Source organism: Onychomys torridus, chromosome 11, assembly GCF_903995425.1.
Source record: "Onychomys torridus chromosome 11, mOncTor1.1, whole genome shotgun sequence".
Classification (NCBI taxonomy): domain Eukaryota; kingdom Metazoa; phylum Chordata; class Mammalia; order Rodentia; family Cricetidae; genus Onychomys; species Onychomys torridus.
The window spans coordinates 56968423-56991525 of record NC_050453.1 but is presented as its reverse complement, the minus strand read 5'-3'; the positions used below and the strand labels follow the sequence as shown (position 1 = coordinate 56991525).

The 23103-nt window shown below is 42.6% G+C and overlaps 1 protein-coding gene across 1 annotated transcript in view; it reads left to right on the top strand.

Moving 5' to 3' along the window:
• Window positions 1-23103, top strand: part of Kif14 (kinesin family member 14) — a 69483-nt gene that overhangs the window by 34855 nt on the left and 11525 nt on the right. The window contains exons 16-25 of the mRNA XM_036201971.1: window positions 215-375; window positions 1226-1373; window positions 2353-2505; window positions 4861-4987; window positions 7308-7401; window positions 8125-8254; window positions 14708-14808; window positions 18999-19093; window positions 22174-22398; window positions 22551-22735. Coding sequence (XP_036057864.1) covers window positions 215-375; window positions 1226-1373; window positions 2353-2505; window positions 4861-4987; window positions 7308-7401; window positions 8125-8254; window positions 14708-14808; window positions 18999-19093; window positions 22174-22398; window positions 22551-22735 — 1419 coding nt within the window. The remainder of the gene's footprint in view (window positions 1-214; window positions 376-1225; window positions 1374-2352; window positions 2506-4860; window positions 4988-7307; window positions 7402-8124; window positions 8255-14707; window positions 14809-18998; window positions 19094-22173; window positions 22399-22550; window positions 22736-23103) is intronic.

The following is a 23103-nucleotide window of genomic DNA, read 5'->3' as shown; positions in this document are numbered from 1 at the left end:
GGCCTATCCTCAATACTGTGTCATCTTGAATTGTGGAGTTACAGGGATAATGAAAGAATAAAACACTAAAACTATACTAACATAGGAAGCCATTGTCAATATTTTATTGTTTTCTTCTCAAATTTTTTCTTTTTTTCTTTTTCATTTTTAAGAAAAGTTTGTAATTTTTTCGCTTAGACTCACCTTAAATTGTACATTTTTTTCTGTGTTTCAGGGTGATCGGGTGATTCTTGGTGGAGATCATTATTTTAGATTTAATCATCCAGTTGAAGTCAAGAAAGGAATAAGACCGTCCAGTAGACAGACTCTCACAAGCGAAGGTCCAAAAGACTTTGAGTTTGCCAAAAATGAGTTACTTACGGCACAGAGATCACAGTAAGTGTCGTCGCTGATGGGAAGCGTCTGTGTGTGAGGCAAGTGTGCATCGGAGTTCAAGGCTCACAGGGTACAGCCTAGTTCACCCCGAGATACTGTATGACTGAAGCGAAGGGGCGCTTCCTAAGTCACTGGCTCTTCAATGAGGCATGTTGAAGACAGCCTGGGATGCTGTCTCAAAGAGTCTGTTGTATCTTCAAATGGAATCGGAGCTTTGTTAGCTTGAGCTAAAATATCTTACTTCGGTTCACTGTGTTAACCTTAATATTTACTAAAATGTTCACTGTAACATTTCATATGATATTTTCTTTACTCACTGGAAAATATATTAATTTAAATATCAGGCATGTAGGGGACTGGAAAGATGGCTCAGTGGTTAAGATCACTGGTTGCTCTGCCAGAGGACCCAGGTTCAATCCCCAGCACACATATCCAGACGCTTATAACTGTGTGTAACTTCAGTTCCAGAGGATCTCACACTCTCACACAGACACACATGCAGGCAAAATACCAGTGCACATGAAATAAAAGTAAATAAAATTAAAAACAAAATGTGTACCACCAGACCAGGTGGAGCTAATTAAAAAAAAATCAGGCATCTGTAATAATAACTAAGCTGGGAATAATCATATTTTCATCCTGTTCTGTTTTGTTGTTGTTGTTTTTTGTTTTTTTTAGGTAGGGACACAATTCAAAAGCAGTGAAAAATCTGAAAACACTGTAGATAGAATACCAAAAGCTGAACTTTCCGATTTAAACATTATCTTAGTGTAAAACATCTTAATGGAACTGAAGACTGCTTAGGTATGTAAGATATTTACTGTTCTAAAACTGTCTTGCTACTCTGTAGGCTTGAAGCAGAAATAAAAGACGCCCAGTTGAAGGCGAAGGAAGAGATGATGCACGGGATTCAGATCGCGAAAGAAATGGCTCAGCAAGAACTTTCTTCCCAGAGAGCCGCGTTTGAGAGCAGGATCCGAGCCCTGGAAGCAGAGCTGGTAACGAGCGGCGCCTGCCTTCTCTGATGGTTTCCGAGAGTCCATTGCCTCCAGATGGAGCTCAGTGGTGGAGTTCTCTTTCTTGTTTTATTTTGTTTTTGTTATTGTTTGTTTGTTTGTTTGAGACAGGGTTTCTCTGTGTAGCTTTGCACCTTTCCTGGATCTCGCTCTGTAGCCCAGGCTGGCCTCTAACTCACAGAGATCCGCCTGCCTCTGCCTCCCGAGTGCTGGGATTAAAGGCGTGTGGCACCACCGTCCGGCTGTGGTGGAGTTCTTGTCCAGGTGCATTCAGCCCTGTGTCTGATCCACACAATGGCTGTGGTGGTGTGTATCCCAGCACTTGAAGTGGAGGCAGAAGGGTCAGGAGGTCAAGGGCATCTTCTCAGTGCACAGCAAGTCCAGGCTAGCCTGGGAGATATGAAGTGAGACACTCTCCAAAGAGAAAAAAGTCCTTAAAGTGGAGCCAGAGTGGTCTGATACTAGGGTTAGAGCCACACATTTCCCAGAACAACATGGTGCCGGGAGAGGAAAACAGACCCTGCCCACCAACACGGAGTTGTGGCTCCTCACGCTGATTTAGTGGCAGCCTTTCAGCCCCAGGAACCCATTTTAGAGGACATACCCCAAAAGCTGGACTAGTGACCTTCATGTTTGGTGAGATGACTTAACCTGAGTGAGGTAGAGTGCCCCAGAACAAATTTACTGTGAATGAACTCTTGTTCATTAATGACAAGGGGAACCTCTATACCCTAGGACCACTGTTTTTGAAAAATTAATTCTTTCTTTTTTTTTTGTTTTTGGTTTTTTGAGACAGGGTTTCTCTGTGTAGCTTTGCACCTGTCCTGGATCTCGCTCTGTAGACCAGGCTGGTCTCGAACTCACAGAGATCCGCCTGCCTCTGCCTCCCGAGTGCAGGGATTACAGGCGTTGCGCCACCAATGCCCAGTGAAAAATTAATTCTCATTAATGTTGTTTAAAGAGGGAAGAGTCTCAAAGGAAGAAAATGGAGGAAATAAATAACCAAAAAGCTAATGACAAAATCGAGGAGTTGGAAAAGGCAAAGCAGCATCTGGAACAGGAAGTGTACGTGAACAAAAGGCGGCTGGAGATGGAGACTTTGGCTACAAAGCAGGTGACTTCATGTCTTAGCTGACGCTGCTGTTCTGAGGGGGAGCTGCCCTTGAGGAAAGAGCCACCAGGTCCCTGGGTGGGCCCGGCTGCTGCTGACTGCAAGCCTTGGCCCTGGCCCTGGCCCTGGCCCTGGCCCACCCCTAAGCACGCCGGAGGGCACACAGCCCTCTTTTTTAAAGTCCCGTTCTAGTTTTCTCTTTTCATTTGTCTGCAACTGCCTGTCATCTGTCATGCTAAAGAGTATACATGAGGAAATGGCACTAGGGCCCAAAATGTAGTAGGAGGAAAAGGAAACCCTTTATATGGATCACATCCTGATAGAGCGGTGGTTTCTTAGAGCTCAGGGGTGGAACATTTGGTACCTACTTCTGTCTCGATGAGGACAGAGGCGTTTTCTGGGGCCAGTGTGAAACAGCCAAGTTCACAAAACAAAGATAGAACCAGAGCATTAGTATGCTAACGTCGTCGTCATCATCAGCTACTTTGCTAACATTTGTGGCATTTCCTTCTCTATTGGTGGGGTTTTGGTTTTTTTTTTAAGATTTATTTATTTTATGTATATGAATGTTTTGCCTGTGTTTATGTGTGTGTATGTGTGTGTATCACGTGTATGCTTGGTGCCCAAAGAGGACATGAGGGTGTCAGATCCCCTAGAACTGGAGTTACAGATGGTTGCAAGCTGCCGTGTACAGGAAACCAAGCCCAAGTCCTCTGGAAGAGCAGCCAGTGCTCTTAACTGCTGAGATGTCTCTCCAGCCCCACATGGTGGTCCTTGAGTGTGTTCTCTGGATGAGAAGCATCAATTTCTTCTAGGACCTGTTAGAAATGTAAATTGTAGGGCTGGAGAGAGAGCCTGGAATTCACATGTAGACCAGGCTAGTCTCAAACTCGTGGAGATTTGTCTGCCTCTGCCTGCCAAGTGCTGGGTTTAAAGGTGTGTGCCACAGTGCCCATCAGTTCCTTGTTTCCTGGTCTTAAGGTTGGTTGCAAGTAGTAGCCTTGTTTTCTCTTTACTCCAAGTTTGTGATGATGAGGAGGAGCAGAGCTGAGGTTAGGGGTGGGAGAAAATGCTCCCGGTCACTCAAGCACTGACAGTATAGTGTGCTGCGGGCATGCTGCCAGTTAATGTGGGTGGAGACATCAGGGGCGAAACAGCCGTTTACATCCTGGGAAATTTATGGAGTTTGTGTCTGTTAACTTTAGTCAACAAATGTTCTCAGTAATTGTCATTTTGAGCAGTTCTCCCCCATCCCCCACAACCCCTTTTTACCCCTGAAGAGTCTGTACTTACTAGCAATGGGAAGAAAAATACTAACTTATGCCATCAAAAAAGCCTTATGATGGGCCAGTGAAATGGCTCAGCAGGCGAAGAGCTTGCCACACAAGCTGAGTTTGATCCCTGGAACCCACATAAGGTAGAAGGAGAGAACGATACACAGTCGTGTCCCCCCCCCCCCCCCGCCTCCACATTCGCACTTGGCATGTTCACCCCCCCCCAATCATACAGATGTGATAATAAATAAATTCTTAGAATCCTAATGATCTTATGAGGAAAATCATTAAGAAAGCTTGTAAATCAGTTTTTAAAACACTTCTGTTTAATAAAATATGTTAACCACATATTCTTAATGAAATGAGAACAGTAAGATGAACTTCATTGTAGCGTAGCAGTGATCGATCTTTTTGGGGGTGGTACACATGTGTATGTGCTCATGTGCACTTATGGTGTGCCTGCCCTGCCGTATGGGCACATGTAGAGGCCAGAGGCTGACATCAGATGTCCTCCTCAGTCTCTTCTCTCCCTTACTCATTGAGACAGGGTCGTTCACTGAACCTGGAACCTGCCGGGTTTGGCAGGACTGGCTAGCGATCAGCTGTCTCCTCACACAGTGCCAGGGCTACACCTGCCATGACCCCGGATCCCACATTTTATGTGGACGTTAGGGATACTAATGGAACCCTCATACTGTGCCACGGGCGCTTCGCCTGCCGAGCCGCTTCCCCAGCCCCCGTTAATCTGTCTTTTTAACACTTTATTTCTGTGTATATGTCATGGTGCATGTGTGGAGGTCGGAGGACAACTCTTGGGTCTGATTCTCTCTTTCCACCATGTGAGTCCCAGGGACGAACTCAGGTCATCAAGTGTTGATGACAAGTACCATTTTGCTGGCCTGATTAATCTGCTTTTTAAAAACATTTTCTTGTGTATATGTAAGATAAATAACATGATGTTATATGATGCATATAAACAGCAAAGTGGATGGTATGGTGAGACAAATGAACATGTCAGCTTCTCTGATTTTATAAATTCTCTCGTTGCATGTCCTCATATGCTGGTCTATATGATTGCATATAGGCTTTAGAAGACCATAGCATCCGCCATGCAAGAATCCTAGAAGCTTTAGAAATTGAAAAGCAAAAAATCGCTAAAGAAGTACAAATTCTTCAGGAGAACCGGGGAAATAGGAATAAGACTTTTACAGGTGAGTATATACCGATGTTAACATAAACTTTCCTAAAGTTCTATATCTAATTGTAATAGAATTGCTAAAATGTTAGCTGCCTCTACACATTTAAAATGCTTGCCTGAGGAGGTAATTTAGTGGTATGGTGTTTTTCCAGCAGGCAGAAAGCCCTGGTTTAATCCCTAGTACTAAATAAATAAATAAGGCTTTGTTCTAGATGCTAGTGTTTTGTATGTAAATATGTTTGTGTGAATGGTTTTTAAATGCTGGTTTTAGAAGTTGTATTGGCCCTATAGACTGAATGTTTGTGTTCCTCCACTCCAAACTAATTTATTGAAATTGTAGCCCCAAATGAGGTGTTTTTCTGTCTCTGTGAAAGATGCCATTGAAATTTTGATAAGGGTCTCACCAAATCTGTAGATAGCTTTAGGCAGTGTAGTTCTTTACAGTGTTTATTCTTCTAATGCATGAACACTCTCTCTCTATTTATTTATGTCCGGTTTCTGTCATCAAAGTTAGAGAGTTTCTCAGTCCATAGATCTCTTACCTTTGATGAAATTTATTCTTGAGACCACACCGCTTTTCGTGCTGTTATGTGTGTGGGAGCGCTGGCCACTGGACTGAGGGCCGTGTGCGTCCTAGGCGAGCTCCTCAGTACTGAGCTCCCCCAGCTCTGGTGCTGTTCTGAGTGGGCTGTTCTCTCAGTGTCATTTTAGTACAGAAACACAACTGCTCTTTCCTACCCTGCAGCACCTGTTTCGGTGAGCTCTTCAGGTGCCTGTCTCCTCTCCACATAGGCACTTTTCTCCCTGTTCCGCTTGGATTCCCTTTCTTCCTTGTCAGTTTCTCTGGCTAGGACTCCCAGACTGGTTGAACAGACGTGACAAGAGAGGGCCCCTTCGCCTTCCCGACGGGAAGCTCTCACCACCATCTGAAGACCGGTGGTGAAGATCGCCTGTGGGATAAAACATGGCTTTCTGTGTGACGTCGCATAGAGAAGATATGATTTAGGGCAAGGGTCGTACCTCAGTGGTCGGAACGTGCTCGGCGTGGAGAAGCTGAGTTACATCCCCAGCGCTGCAGGGAGAAACCTTAACTTTACGTAAAAGTAGGGAGATGGAGATGTAAGCTAAAGTGCTCTTCTCTGCTCTGATTATTTATTTAGTTAGTTTGTGTGCTTGTGTGCGTGCGTGCGTGCGTGTGTGTGTGTGTGTGTATGTATGTGTGTGTGTGTGTGAGAGAGAGAGAGAGAGAGAGAGAGAGAGAGATCGAGCAAGGCCCCATGCTAAACAGGTTTCTCCGTGGAGCCATAGCTCTAGATACCCTTTTTAATTTTTTTATATTTGTCTAGAAAATTTAAAGGGAGTATAGTTCTTTATAAATTAACCAATGGTATATCTTACTTGATGATTTAGAAAAATTAGATATTAAAGAAATAAGGAAATGTTAGAAAACATAATTTTGGCCTGATGAGGTCATTCAGCAGGTAAGAGTGCTTGCTGCCATGTTTGGTGACCTAACTGGATCCCAGGACCCACATGGTGAACAGCAGAACTGACTCCCACAAATTGTCCTCTGACCCGCACATGCACATCATGGAATTTTAAGCTCCCCCCCATTAATAAAACATAAAAAATTATGTTAAAAAGGAGGAAAACCTCATTAAATGTAAGAGGGAAGGACAATAGGGTGTTCTCTCTTCTAATATCCCTTTTCTCTGCTTTATACATTCCTCCACATATAAGACAACTCTGTTTACGTAAAGACTATCTTGACTTTTAATTGAAGAAAAGCTAAGTGGTGGTGGTGCACGCCTTTAACCCCAGCACTTGGGAAGCAGAGGCAAGGGGATCTCTGAGTTTGAGGCTAGCCTGGTCTACAGACTGAGTTTCAAGACATCCAGAACTGTTGCACAAAGAAACCCTGTCTCAAAAAAAAAAAAAAAAAACAAAAAAAAAAAAAAAAAAAGCAAGCAAGCAAGCAAACAAAAATCTTGTGATACAGGGCTAAAACCATTCACTTAATGTCATTTTAAATTTTATTTTACCTTTTGTATATATGGGTATTTTGCTTACATGTGTATCTGTACACTATGTTTGTGTATGTTGCTCACAGAGGCCAGAAGAGTGTCAGATCCCCTAGAACCAGAGTTACAGATGGCTGTGAACAGCCATGTGGGAACTGAACCCAGGTCCTCTGGAAGAGCAGCCAGTGTTCTTAAACACTGAGCCATCTCTCCAGCCCCTAATGTCAGTATTTTTATGACATTATTCTAACTAGTGATATATCCTAATGATCAGACATGCATTTTGGTTCTAATTTGTGTACTTTGTGTTAGTTCAGCCAAATTGGAGCTCCATGAAACTCTCCATGATGATCCAGGAAGCCAACGCCATCAGTGACAAATTTAAAAAACATTATGTTTTTGGCAGGTGAGTAGTTTTTATACCCATTGATCTGTTTCTACTTGATTTTTTAAAATTAAATTTCTCTGAAGTCTATATAGTAGTCTCTCTAGGAAAGAGCAGATATCAGAATCCCTGACATAGAGGCTTTAATAATTCATTTTCAAGAATTTACTGATTTTTCTTGTAGGTTGAAATTTTGTTTATCTGCATACCATTTTTATTTTATTTTTGTCATACTAGAGATTGAATTTATGTCCTCATGTCTCTTATGCATGTGCTTTATCACTAAGCCACACCACACAGTCTTACATTCCAGTTCTTTTTTAAGATTTATTTATTAGCTGGGCGGTGGTGGCACATGCCCTTAATCCCAGCACTCAGGAGGCAGGTGGATTTCTGTGAGTTTGAGGCCAGCCTTGGCTATGGAGTGAGTTCCAGGAAAGGCACCATAGCTACACAAAGAAACCCTGTCTCAAAAACAACCACAACAGAGATTTATTTATTTATGATGTATATGTGTGTGTGTACCTGTATGAATTTATGTGCACCATGTGCGAACAGTAGCTATTGGAGACCAAAAGAGAGTGTTTTCTGGCCCCTGGAACTAGAGTTACGGGTGGTTGTGAACCAGTCAATGTGGACACTTGAGAACGATCTTGAGCCCTCTGGAAGAGCAGTATGTGTTCTTTGCCACTCAGCCGTGTCTCTGTTTTAGGTTAAGCATTTTTCTTTGGCTTTGTTTTTCAGACATGATGCATCTGACAGAGGTCGCTCTGATACTTGTGTTCGAGTTCGTAACCTGCAGCTTGGGATCTCAACTTTCTGGAGTCTGGAAAAGTTGGAATCTAAACTTGCAGCAATGAAAGACCTTTATGAGGTCTGTTAAAATTTCCGTAAACTTTAAAAAGAAGTTGTGTCTGTGTGTGTGTGTGTGTGTGTGTGTGTGTGTGTGTGTGGTCTTCATGAATGTCTGTGTGCATAACGTGTGTGCCTAGTGCCCTCAGAGGCCAGAAAAGGGTGTTGGATTCCCTGGGATTGGAGTTACAAAGGGTTGTGAGCCTTGAAATCAAATCATGTCCTCTGGAAGGGAGTAGATAATACATTTATTTTAAAATTGTAACAAATGCACCTCTTAGCAGTTTTTTAAAATATTTTCTTAAATTGTGGGTCATGTTGGGAACAGTGTTTTCTCAGTACCTTTTGAAATTATTTTCAGGGATTTTTACTTCACAGACTTTCTGTCTTACCTTAGTGTAAACGGCCACTAGCATCCACATCCCTTCACCGGGTGCTTAACTTTTACAAGTCCTAGGCCTTCCGTGATCATAAGCATCATTATAAAACTTTAAAAAATCAGAACTTTAGAGAAAATACTGAAAACTTTTAATGACAGTAACTTCAATGTTGTTAATAGCACAGTCCCTTTTGCTTGCCTAACTGCAAATAACCCAAACAGTGAAATATAAAGAAAAATATTTACGATTTTTGTTAATAAGGTTCCATTGTACCATATGAATAACTTACTAACTGCCATCTTTGACTAAAATTTCCTAGTGCTTACATTATGGTGAGATCAAATCTTTCTCTAAAAAGCAGCCATTTCTTCAATTCTTCTGTAAGCCTTAAAAATGCAGCTGGGCGCGCTCATGCATGCCTGTGCTCACGGCACTTGAGATGCAGAGGCAGAAAAAGCGGGAGTTCGAGGCCCACCTCAATTACCCAGTGAGTTTGAGGCCAGACTGGTTTACAAGAGACCCTGTCAAACCCTCCGCTCCTCCCCAAATAAAACAAGATGCAGAAGTGGCACACACGTTCTAGTTAAATGAGAGACGGAAATCCCCAGCATGAACAGCTGTAGGGAGTCTGCTTTCCTTGTGTGTGCCCGTGGAGCTTTACTGGCTTGCTTCAGCATAGTTGGAGTGTGACGGCAATGCAGTGCGGGGTCTGCCTTTAAGACTGTGTGCTTTACAGGCTTTGCAGTTCAGCTTCAGCAGGTCACGTGGTCTGACATCCTCTCCCTGGGCCTGACAACATGAGCTCTTACATGTTTTCCCCTTGTTGTCTTCTGGGTGTTTGCAATTGTCGCCTTCACTGATCATAATTCAAAGCATCTTTTTGTTATTTTTAACATCTGTTTTCTTGTCTTATGTGTTCCAAAATGGCAACAAAATTTTATTTTTTTTCTGTTTGCTGTACTTTGATGGCACAAGTATTGCCACGAACTAATGTTAGGAATTTGCTTCGCTTTGTATTTTAGTAATTAGTAAAGTTGAGATTTAGCTTGGTTTCTTTATGGTAAAATATCCTTGGACTTCTTTCAGTTTTCCCAGCCCACAGGGCCTCGTTCGGCCCCTCCAGCTGGCCTGGAATTCACAGTGTAGACCAGGCTAACCTCAGACTCAACTCACCTGCTTCTGCTTCTGCAGAGCTGGGGTTGAAGGCAGATGCCACCAGGCATGGCTGAGTTTTTTGTTAAGTGCTTATGTATTTTGTTAATAAGTGGGTTTTTTTTTTTTTGTTTTTATTCTAATCATTTTTTTTGTCCTGATTATATGATCTTTCTTGTGGTGTGGAGTGTGTGTGTGTGTGTGTGTGTGTCTGTGTGTGTGTGTCTGTCTGCCTGTGTCTGTGTCTGTGTGTAACTGCTTGTACCTGAAGGTATGTGAGTGGAGACCAGACTTTGGCATTGGGCGTCTTCCTTGATCTCTCTCCACCTTATTTTTTGGGGTAGGGTCTGTCACTGAGGCTCATCAATTCAGCTAAGGTGGCTTACTGTTGAGCTCCAGGAATCTGCCTGTCTGCTTCTCCAAACCTGAGATTAGAGACATACACTGAGGCACCAGTACTGAGTATGCACATTCAGGTCCTAATGCCTGGTTAATAAGCATTTAACTGAGCCATTTGCCAAGCTCTGTGTGTGACCTTTTTATTGGTTTTATTTTGTTATATAGGCTTTTCCTTTCTGCTTGTTTTATTTTGTTTTGAGATAGGATCTCATATAGCACAGTTGGGCTTGAATTTGCCATGTAGCTAAAATGCCCTTAAACTTCTGATCTTCCTGCCTGTTGGGATTAAGAGGGTCCACCACCACGTCTGACTATATAAGCCATTTTTAATTTGTGTATGAATGTATGTTTTAATTCAAAGAGTTTACTGAACCCATTGTTCAGTCTTCTACATTTTTATTTAAAAGTTCATATCTTGGAATGAGATAAAATTTGGGGCTGGAGAAATAGCTTAGTGGTTAAGCGCTCATACTGTTCTTGCAGAGGACCCAAGTTCTCTTCCCACCCACATCGGGCAATTTACAGCCACCTGTAACTCCAGCTCCAGAGGATCAGAAGCTCTGGCCTCCACAGGTGGCTGCACTATTTGCCCCCACACATGTGTAGTTAGAGACTGTTTTGGGTTTTTTTTAGACAAAGTCTCTCTAGGTAGCCCTGGCTGTCCTAAAATGCACAGAGGTCCCCTGCTAGGAGTACAGGTGTGAACCACTATGCAGGACTTTTTTCTTAAGAAAAAATAATTATGTTTTTGAGGTATGAACTTGAAGTTATTTTCTATATTTTATTTATCCCTAAGCTAATTGCAATTTATTAAATTGTAGTATGAATATTTCTCAAATATCCCATGTTTAAATTATGTGACTACTAGAATTACATTCTATAGTGCTTAGCTAAAGCTCAAATATCAATGAAACTATTATATGCTAAAGCCTAGAGGTTGTTGTAATAGCTTTAATTTGTGGATTACTTAATCAAAAGTGGAGATAATTAACTCAATCTAGAAGATAATAAGACAAGGGAAAGCAAGTAAAGGAATCCTCATGAGAATAAAAAGGCAGGAACTAATGAATTGGAGCTTTGGAGACTTGCAAAGACATGATTTTAAGAAAGATGGCATTTCTTGTCATCTTAGCAGTCAGGAATCCAAGGGGTTTAAGGTTATTCTTGGCCACACAGAAAGTACAAGGCTGACTCTTCATGTATGAGACCTTTATCTCAAAAAATAAAAGCAAAATTAAGATAACAAGATCAGTTAAAAATTATATCACCAACAAAATTTTATGCTATTTTTAGATTCACTTACTTTTATTTGTTGTGTGTGTGTGTATGTGTGTGTGTGTGTGTGTGTGTGTGTGTGTGTGTGTGTAAGAGAGACAAAGACAGACGGTGGGTATAAAGGTCAGAGGACAACTTCAGAGAGCTGATTCTCGCTTTCCACAGTTTGGGTCCTGGGGCTTAAACTCATGTCAGTAGACTTTGCAGCAAATGTCCTAACCTCTGAGCCACCTCGCTGTCCCTATTGGTTTATTTATCTATTTATATTTTTAGGTTAGCTCGTGAAATCATGCGTTTCCTTACAGTGTTTTCACTATATATATCACTGTACTTTGTTCCCATTGTCTCTGTCTCACAGGCTCCCTGTGGCTGGCCCCTCCCCCAAATGTTTTCCGTCACCTTCTCTTCTTCTCCCCTCGCCGAGATCTCTTCCTTCTCATGATCCCCTGTTAGACTCATGTGAACACACATACACACCACACACACTCACTCACACACACACTCACAACACACACACTTACACACACACTCACACACCACACACACACTCACAACACACTCACACACACACACTCACACATACACACACACACACTCACACACACACACACACACACACACACACACACACACACACCATTTTAAAATCTAAGCTCCACATATAAGAGAAAACAACTAAATACCATTGTCTTTCTGAATCTGGTTTATTTTGCTTAACATAATGATATCCAGTTCCATTCATTTTTCTGCAAATGTTACGATTTCAGTGTTCTTGGCAGTTGTATAAAATTCCATTGTGTATGTATACTGCATTTTCTTTATACTTTTATCTTTTGATGGGCATCTAGACTGGTTTCCACTTCCTGGTTATTGTAATATTGTAAATATCCTAGCAATATGCATGGATGTTGAAGTATCTTTAGGGTATGTTGCCTTAGAATCTTCCTTTGTATTAAACTCCAGTCTTGTTCTTTTTTTTTTAAGACTTGTTCTTTTATCATGTATAGTGTCCTGCCTGCATGTGTGCCTGCAGGCCAGAAGATGGCGCCAGATCTCATTATAGATGGTTGTGAGCCACCATGTGGTTTCTAGGAATTGAACTCAGGTCCTTTCGAGGAGCAGCCAGTACTCTTAACCTCTGAGCCTTATCTCCAACCCCCTGAATTTGAGTCTTCTAGAAAGGAAAAACATTCTAGGAAAAGATAAATTATGAAAGCTGGCTTAATGGAGGGACAGCCAAGTAATAATTTTAAAAGTTTGTCAATGAAGTAGATTAAAAAAACAATACCTGTAATCCAGCACTTAGGAAGCTGAGGGCATCAGATCAGTGGTTCAGGGCTAGCCTGTGCTAAATAGAGAACAGTCTGAAATCCGTGAGAGTGTGGCTCAAAAAAGCTAAAACAAAACTAGAAAGAATGGACTCGGGTTGGAAGGAGGGAAAAGTAGACAGATGGAAAGGTACTGATTCCGGTCAGCTGCATGAGCGCACACTATGAGAGTGCCAGGGGAAGATAAGCCCTTTTCCATGTGCAGTGATGTAGAATCTGCCAGCATTCACCTGCTGATGCTTAGAGTAACTACAGACAAAACGTAAGAGCTATGTGTGGTCACGTACACCCCAGTACTCGGAAGACTAATATGAATGTGACTAGAAAAATCCTGAATGAAACCTACCAAACCAAACCTGAATGACATTTAAAAAAAAATAAGCCAGCCTGGGCTACAGAGTGAGTTCCAGGAAAGGTGCAAAGCTACACAGAGAAACCCTGTCTCGGAAAACAAAAAACAGACAAACAAAAAACAAAAACAAAACAAAATCCCCCCAAAACCAAAAACACTTCTGCCATAAGCAAGGAGAATTGACTTAAGAAAAGCAAGTATATTCTTCCTTTTATTTTTTTAAATGTGTATGTGTTTTGCCTGTGTGTGTGTGTGTGTGTGTGTGTGTGTGTGTGTGTGTGTGTACCACATGCATGCCTGGTGTCCTCCAGATTCAGAAGTGAGTATCAGATCTCCTAGAATCGGAGCTGGAGATGGTTGTGGGCTAGCATGTAGGTGTGGGGATCCAATCCCAGGTCCTCTGCAAGAAGAGCAAGCCCCTTAACCACTGAGCCAAGCTTCCAGCCCTGGCAAAGCCTGAAAGGGCTGTGTCAGAGCAGTGAGAATGTTCCTCTCTACATGGTGGGGCTGTGGGTGGCTTGACTCCGTTTGTGTTTCTATTTGTTAACAACTTCCGATTTTATACAATAATGAGCGTATTTAAAACATCATTGAAGCATTTGATCACTCTTGCGCACACTGAACCCTCGCATGTGGCTCACTGTTGGACTGACTTCCTGCTTTCACATATTCTCCCAAGTTCTTTATTTAGTTCCTACATGTGCTGCACTCCGAATCAAGCTCTATAGTATGTATCTAGTAGAATTTTAATTGAGACTGCTTAAATATCTAATGTATAGATTATTAGTAGTATATTCAACCAAGAAGGGATTTTTATGTGTGTATATGTGTGTATGTGTGTGCATGCATGTATGTGCATGTAGGTGTGTGTGTGTGTGTGTGTGTGTGTGTGTGTGTGTGTGTGTGTGCGCGTGTGTGTGTGCGCGCGCGCATAAGCATGCCATAGGACAGCCTCAGGCACCATCCACTTTCCCCTTGTAGAAATGATCTCTCATTGTCCTAGGGCTCACTGTATAGACTACACTGGCCAGCAGTGGACCCTAAGATCCACCCATCTAGCTCCCAGCACTGGGATCACAAATGTGTGCCATCACACCCTGTATTTTTCACTGGGATCACAAATGTGTGCCATCATACCCTGCGTTTTTTACATGGGTTCTAGGGATCGAATTCAAGTCCTATATGTACAAGGCAACGATTTCTCTTCCTGAGCCATCTCCCAGTCCAGGTTACTGTTTTTGAAGCATTTAATAATTTTGGCTGTTTTTATAATTGGCTTATTTTAATTCCCAGCATCATATGATTGATGTTTTTGTTGTTATGTTTAGTTTTTTTAGGTTAACCTTTCAAAATAATGATTTTTAGGTTAACATAAAAAATAATAGATTTCATAATGGCATCTGCATACATGTTTTTACTATAATTTCTGTTATTAGTTCTTAATTTGATCAGTAATATGCTATTTTTAAGACTAAGCAGATAACCTGGAATTTGCTATTTTTATGTTTTAAAATAATAAAATTAGTTAAGCTTTTTGCTGAATTATAAACATCACAATTATTGGAAAGGCTGTATTTTATTTTTCTTAGCGTGATGGTGGTAACAGGACTGAGGACGTCTTTTGTGATCCTGAAGATGAGTGGGAGCCTGACATCACAAGCACGCCAGTTTCTTCCCTTTCTAGAAGGAGGTAAAGTTGTTTTATTGTTTTCTTGTTCTGTGTATATGTACAAGTATGTTAGTTAGAGTTATATATACATACATATATAAAATTATCTTGAGAGACTTGCTATCGTGATATATCTGTAATGGGGACCCAGAAATATGTCATTAATGTTAGCGATCAAATTACAGTGCTTATAGCATTACATTGTTTATTAGTTTGCTATAAAATGTTCAGTATTTTATCATGCTAGTTTTAAGAGCAGCCTAGGATGGCACAGATCTAATTTTCTGTATAAAAAAGGAATAGCATTATGGGGCTGGAGAGACGGCTTAGCACTGGGTGCTCTTCCAGAGGACTTGAACTCAATTCCTAGCACCCACATGGCAGCTAGCAACTGTCTGGAACTCCAGCTCCAAGAGACCCAGCATCCTCACACAGACATACATGCAGGAAAAACACCAGTTACATAAAAATGAAAATAAAGAAATCACTTGAAAAAGAAAAAGGAATAGCTTTACTTTTAACATCTCAAGAATTTGACATGTTCTGATATTTTATTGTAAGTTACACATTTAAACATAATCAAGTTAGTATGAGCACCACAAGAGAATAAATCAGTGTGATACAGAACATCTGTACACAAAACATGAAAACATCCATAGTGGGTAGATGCTTTTCATGGAAAACCTAGCTCTGCTTAGAACTTAAATGCTCAATGTGTAGAAGCAAATAGGATGGAGAGGCCTTGGCCTGGACCATTTAGCCCTTTAATTTTGTTTGTTGTTTATTGAAAACAAATATTCCTATGATGGCTACCATGCCCTGAGGAACCCCAGTTGTAAGTAAAATCCTCCCTGTCCTCATGAACCCGGCCTTGGAAAGAGGAGAGGCACTAGGTAGACAGAACTGGAGAGAAGAACCCACTTTACGCATGTTTGAGATGCAGAATCAATGGGACCTGGTGACGGGTTTGCAGTTCAGGCAATGAAAAGCCCAGGGTTGCTCCTGGTTTTAAGCTAGGGAAAGCAGTGTTTGAGAAGGATGGTAACTTTCCAGTTGGCTCTGATGACTGAGGTTTCCACAGGACGTTAAGTATATGTTTAGTCAGGAGTGTTGGGTGAGGGAGTTTTCAGAGTGAACATCAGTAGTATCACCCCAACCACAGGAGCACTGCCGTCAAGAATGCTGTGGAGCCTAGTGATGAGGGCAAGCCTGGGATCTCAATATGGGAAAACTGAGCCAAGAAGAGCATGAGTTTGAGGCTACCCTGGGCAACATAGCAAGATCCCATCTTTCTCTTTTGGAGGGTGGCGGGGTGGTTATCAAGACAGAATTTCTCTGTGTAGACCAGGCTGGCCTCAAACTCAGAGATTCCCCTGCCTCTGCCTCCCAATTGCTGGGACTAAAGGTGTGTGCCACCACCACCCGGCAAGATCCCATCTTAAACACCAACAAACAAGCTCAGCATGGTGGCAGCACTCACAAGGCAGAGGCAGGAGGATCTCTGTGAGTTCAAGGCCAGTCTGGTCTCCATAGAAAGTTCCAGGACAACCAGGGCTATATAAAGAGACCCTGTCTCAAAACAAACAAACCGAACATTTCTTGAATACTTGATAAGATGATCTCATTCGGTACTCACCACAGACCTCTGAGTAAGTGTTGTCGTGGCCATCCATTTTACAAATGAAGAAATGGGGCCGTCACCAGAGTTGCTGCGAGGAAGTATGCGGCACAGATTCTCCACACAGACCCCGAGCTCCTTTAATGAATGCAGAGAACGTCTCTGAACCCTCAGCAGTAATGTAGTGAAAAGGTCACGGACCCTAATATCAGAGTGCCGGGCACCATCTCCAAGCATTGGTTCCTCATAGAGCAGCTGCCGTCCTGGCTGCCTGGGGACCTCCATGATTTCAGCCTGGGAATGATGCTACAAGGGTAGGAGATGATGTGTGCATCTTCTTACTGTGGCGTGCGTTCCCTGATGGTGGCTTAGACTGTTACGTCTTCGGTCTGTGGTGTATCTCAGAGGTAAAGCCCTCATCTAGCATTGTGAGGTCCTCCATCAGTCTTCAGCACTGAGAAAAGACTTTTTCTCAATGTTACAATATAGAGAAGGTCGAATTTCGGATCCAGTACTGGTAAACAGATAGTGATGTCTGCAGGTGATTTGACCTAAGGCTGAAAGATACTGCTGGGCTGGGCCACTAAAGTGACCTATGGATGGTCCTTGATAGAACTGGATGTATAGAACTTTTATATATATATATAAGTTCTGTACATCCAGTTCTATCAACCTAGAGTAATAATGACCACCTCCACATTTTAACCAGACCAACACACTGGAGAATTATCATGAAACCCTTTGGGTTTTAGGATTACCAGCTTCTTAACAGTAAGAAAAGAGTTCATTATAAACAAGCTTTATGGAAAGAGCATTGTGGATCACAATATGGTCATTAGTCAGAGAACACTAATGTTTAGCTCACTGAATGTTGGTGATTCTATCTTACATCTGCTGAAGTTGGGGTTAACGAGAAACAAGCATGTTTTAAAATGTGACCACCGCCACCGGGTGGTGGTGATGCACTCCTTTAATCCCAGCACTCGGGTGGCAGAGGCAGGCAGATCTCTGAGTTCGAGACCAGCCTTGGCTACAGAGTGAGTTCCAGGAAAGGTGCCAAAGCTACACAGAGAAACCCTGTCTCAAAAAAAAAAAAAAAAAGTGACATCCAAACCCAAAATTCTTTTTCATGTTTTTCAAGATTTTGAAATTAGGTATTTTTCATTTGGCAAAGACACTTGTGAGAACTTCTGTAATTTAATGGTATCATATTTTTTAAAATGAGTTGCTCTTAGTCTGAGACCTTGTGCATGAAGTTTCAGCCTTGTAGGAATGTTTATGACAGAACTCTGAGAATGGCCGCAGGTAATGGCAACGCTGACAGATTGCTCTGGAGCTGCCTATGGCACTGCTGTGCGCAGCCGCCGTGCAATAAAACAGCCGGGTCCGGCGCCGTAAATCACACGGGTGGCTGACAGTTCAAAGTAAATTCTTCTCTGGGGTGAATGAAAACTCTTGGAAAGGAATGTGACAAGCATTTTCTTAGTTTAAACATTGTTTAACATGACAATGTCGCAAGAGTGATACTTTTCCTAGTTTAACTTACTTTTTCTTTTTCCTCTAGAAAAACAAATACTTGGAAATTGATAGTTCCCCTTTATCTTCTGTCATATTTCTGTAGTTTCACTTATTTTTTATAAGAATTCCCGGGGTGGAGGGGTTATATTTGAAACAGGTAAGCTTATGTGGACGGAATACTTCTGTTTAACAATCCTTTCAACAAATAGTACCTTTTCTTTTGGTGAGTCAGTAGAAGTTTGGTTAGGAAGACGCCAAAGGTCATCTGTATTTAGATGTAGGTCACTGCTCGGGGAGTTTCGTTCTCATAGTGAGCTAGACGGAGTTTAGAAAGGTAAAGGAGCCCCTGTGACCTCTAGGCTGAGGGAACGGGCTGTGCAGGAGCAGTGGAGTGGTCACTTCCTCCTGATGGGTACTGCTCTCTCGGGCATGCTTTGCACAGGGACTGCACACCTCCCTCCTGCACACCTTCCAGCCCTATTCCTGGCTCCCTCCCCACACTGCATAGGCAGCCGTCTTTCTGCACTGTGCTTGGTTCTTGCAAGTCTTCCCAAGTCACGAGCCTGTGGCTCAGATACTGTCCCTGCTTCCCAAGTCTGCCCTCTGCTTGGCTAACCCATGCTTATCCTTCAGGCTCACTGTTCCAAGACGCCTCGCCAACTCCACAGCCAGACTACGGAAGCACTCTCTGCCCTTATGGCACTCACTGAACTGTGTGCCAGGCTTCTCCTTTTGGCCAGATGCCAGGTTTCATGGCCATGTTCAGCGCCTAAGTAATAGTGCACAAGAAATACTTATCCCATTTCATGAACAATGTTAGGGCGAAGCCTGCACATAGGTAAATTCTTGCTCAGAAATAAAAATTAGTTAGTCCTTGTTGGAAAGAACACATATACATGTCTGTGTTAGAATATTCCCCCCTCCCCTGAGACAGGGTCTCATGTAGGCCATGCTGGCCTCAAACTTTTCATCTTATGTCAACCTGAGTGTGGGATTACGTGTTTCCACAAGGCTGACAGCATTCTTAATACTCTGTGCTGTGCAACAATTAATCTTATGCTTATCTTTGGTTTAGGAGCAGAAGTTTGATGAAGAATGGGAGAATTTCTGGTTGTTTGCAAGACATACAGGTCCATCCGATTCAGAATCTGCATTCTTCACACTTGTCAGGTACCACTTCCATCAAATTGTTCATATAGTAACAAAGTTCCGCTCTCCCTTGTTCTGTGGGCTTGTGAAAATCATTTCATTTTGTAGCAGCTGTGTTTCCTTTATAAAATGAAGATGTGAATTGGATAGCTATTCTGTTTCACAAATTCTGTTATCTGATTTGTTTTAAAGGCTTTTCTTTGAGTGGCTAATTCAGATATGGGAAAATATGTTTAGAATGTTATTTTCTTATGTGCAAAATACCAGGGTATGTATCATACACTATGATCTGTGTGAATAGGAAATAAAAGAAGGCATGTATATAGATAATTAAATGAATAAGACCCTCTAAAAAACTAGCTAATAAATATCCCAAGAGTGCTGCTTGTCTGTGAGCATGTGTTGGACAAGGGAAGAATTAGTTTGGTTGTGTGTGTGTGTGTGGGGGGGGGGTGTTGGGGTTTGAACTCAGGCCCTCAAGCATGCTAGACAAACACTGTACCACTGAGCACCTTATAAAAAGTTCCAAGTGATTGGGTTGGTAAGCAGGCTCAGCAGTTAAGATCACTTGCAGCTCTTACAAAGAACTCAGGTTCAATTCCCGGCACCACATGGTAGTTCACAACCATACTCCAGTCCCAGCGGATCTAATGTCTTCTTCCAGGTATGTACATGGTATACATACATGCATACATACATACATACATACATAGCACTTATACATATAAAATAATTAACTAATCTAGATTTTTAAGTTTGTAACTATTTAATGTATTAGTCTATTTGGTAAAGGTCCTAATAGAATACAACTAAGAATAAAAGGAACTGTAGCTCATCTGCTTCAAAGACATTGGGTTTGGTTTTGTTATTTTCTCAAAATTAGCTTGGAGGAAGATAATTGTTACCCTTAGGACTCGTTGATGTTGTTATCCACTGGCTACATGTGTGTTGGTGTGAGCACACACACACACTCACAGAGCAATGTATCTATTCAGTTTTTTTTTTTTCAATTTATTTATTGTATTTACAGTGTTCTGCCTGCCTGCCAGAAAGCGGCACCAGATCTCATTACAGATGGTTGTGAGCCACCACGTGGGTGCTGGGAATTGAACTCAGGACCTCTTGAAGAGCAGCCAGTGCTCTTTTCCTCTGAGCCATCTCTCCAGCCCTTGTAAAGTGTTTTGAAGGGAAAGTCGGATATGAGATCCTTGCTTATTTCAAGTTTTCCCAAGAGATGGGTGTGATGGTAAACAGTGTAATCCTGGCAAACACTCAGAAGGCTGCCACAGAAAGATGGAGTTCAAAGCCATCCTGGGGCTATTTAGTGAGCAGTGGGGAGAAGGAGAGAGAGGAAATGCTCCTTGTACATTCGGTAGGGGCCTACGGGAGGGCTTGCTGTACCTAGGGCCTGACATTTTCTAGCTTTGGGAATCTAAGGAGTGTCTTAACTTCTCACTCAAGGACCATAATATTTTCTAACTAGGTTTCTACGGGTCTAAAACATTCGCGTTGGCTTTTGGAGTGCGTCAACCCTAGAGAACGTGTGCGCTGGCTGTCTTGGGTGGCTAACTCTGGTGTCAGTCACAGTGACACATTTCCTGGAGCTGGAGCTTCAGGTCGGGCTGCCGTGCCTTTCTCTCCAAGCCAACCTCTCGTCTTTGTTCTGGGCATTACTGTTCCCCATCTTCTGCCTTTCTTCTGCTTCTTCTTAGGGTTCTACTTCTAGTCCCCCATGGACTAGACCAGAAAACATTGCATGTAAGTGAGAATCAGGATGCGCAAATGTTCTGTACTCCAGCCTAAGGTTACTTGCTGAAGACTGAAGGAGCTCTTTGGCCGTTCCGTTGACTTCTGCTTCGTCAGTACTTAGAATGTGGTGTTTTCTGCAAGCCCATCTCCCAGAAGTGTACTCTGTTAGCTGCAGAGAATCAGTTAGCTTCAGCCTGTCCTGACTGTAGTGCACTCTGGGAAGAGTGTGGGGTGTTTACCCACCAACCCCACAGCTCCCAGAGTTTTCTTGAGTGTGAGCAGCAGGAAATATTAGATAGAAGGATTTATAGTGCAGAGATAAACAGATAGAAAATAAAGGATAGCCTCAGGAGGGCCTGGAACCTTTTCCAATGGGCCCCAACTGTCTCTGCCCCAGGGTATTTATAGAGCCGCCAAGGGGTGGAGCAAAAGACCTCCCCCAACCCCCAGCACAGCCAAGTGCAGACCATCTCAGACACCCGCACTCAGGCCCGTGGTCCTAATCATCCTCTATGCGGACCTGATGGGTAAAGCCACGAGGAACCCGAAAACGGGCTCCCACAGAAGAACTCTTCTTTATTTCTTTTTCCCAGACAGGGCTTCTCTGTGTAGCCCTGGCTCTCCTGGAACTCACTCTGTAGACCAGGCTGGCTTCAAACTCACAGAGGTCCTCCTGCCTCTGCCTCCCGAGTGCTGGGATTAAAGATGTGCACATCAACCACCCAGCTGGGAAGCGCTCTTCTAAACTAAAGGTCCTGAGGCATTTCTTTTTATCCAGCTTTCTGTTGCCTGGTTTTCTAGTTTATGAGTTAATTTCCCTAGATGTTAGGAAAACTTAATTGCTGTCAAGTATAGAAAGATTAAATGAAGGGCTGGAGAGATGGGTCAGCCAATTAAGGGCACTGGCTGCTCATCCAGAGGACCAGGGTTCAATTCCCAGCACCCACATAGCAGCTCAGAACTGTCTGGAACATCAGTTCCAGGGGACCTGATGACTCTTCTATCTTCCATGAATACTAGGTATGCACATGGTTCACAGACATACGTGTAGGCAAAACACCCAGACACATTTAAAAAAAAAAAGGAAGGTTTAAGTGAGTAGGTACCTGGGACATTTTGATTCTCTAGTTATCATATTAAGAGTAAAGAGCTACACAGCCTGTGGACTCATGCAAGTGCGAGGTTAATTGGTCCCTGCGTGGGACTGTGTTTCCACCTTGGTGTACAGAAATAAGAACAGCCTGCTTTGAACTACTGACCATTGATTCTTCAGTGTACTTGCATTCATGTGTGTGTTTGAAAATATTGTGCTTGAAAACTAGTCTTACACTGGCCGTTTTCTGTTGATGTAGGTTTAATGGAAAAATCAAGCACCATTTACTCAAATTGTTCAGAATCATTTCTTCCTGGAATTTGCAAAGAATCGATTGGTTCGTCGATAGACTTCCTTGGACAGAGTTCTGATGAAGAAAAGACTATGGCAGATAGCCTGATCAGTAGCCTTGTAAAGCTTTACAGGGGGCTGTTTGCCATTTCCAAAGCCCATGAAGAGCAGGATGAAGAAAGTCAAAATAACCGTAAGCCATCCCACTGATTCCCTGCCCTTCCCCCCTGTCTGGGGTCGATGATTTGATGCATCTGGCCCACGTTTAGAGGCTCTAATGGTGACGTACGTGAGTTAATCTATCTGCAGACTATTCCTTGCACTAACCTCCCTTTTTCTTCCCAGTGTTCTCTTCTGACCGGGCAGCACAGGCCTTTACCATCCAGATCGCCTGTGCCTTTGAGCAGCTTGTGCTTCTGTTCAAACACTGGCTGGATGATTCTCCCCCTGGTACCAGCTCAGCGAGGCTCGAAGATGAACTGAGACAAGACATTAAAAAGCTGGGAGGCTATTTACAATTGTTTTTGCAGGTGCGTTGATTTCTAATTTTTGAAGAATTCATTTGTTCTAAAAGTAGTTATTGGTTTTTCTACCACCTGTATCTTCCCTAAAATTACATCTGAGTATTTCCGGGTGCCTCCTGTTTTGGGATCCTAAGATTGGATGCAATTGGTTTATTAAGCAAAGATTTGGTGTCCTCTATGTGCTGAGTGGTTTGAAGCTATTGCTTCATTTCGTCCTCATGACGAGCCCCAGATGGGTGCTGCAGTCAGCATTTATAGATGAGGAAGCAGAGGCCTGGGGAGTGACTGGCTCAGCCAGTGTTAGGGGACTACTGGGTAATAGGGGGTGGACCTGAATCATGCCGTCTTGGTCAGTTTGTACTCTGCTAGCCTCC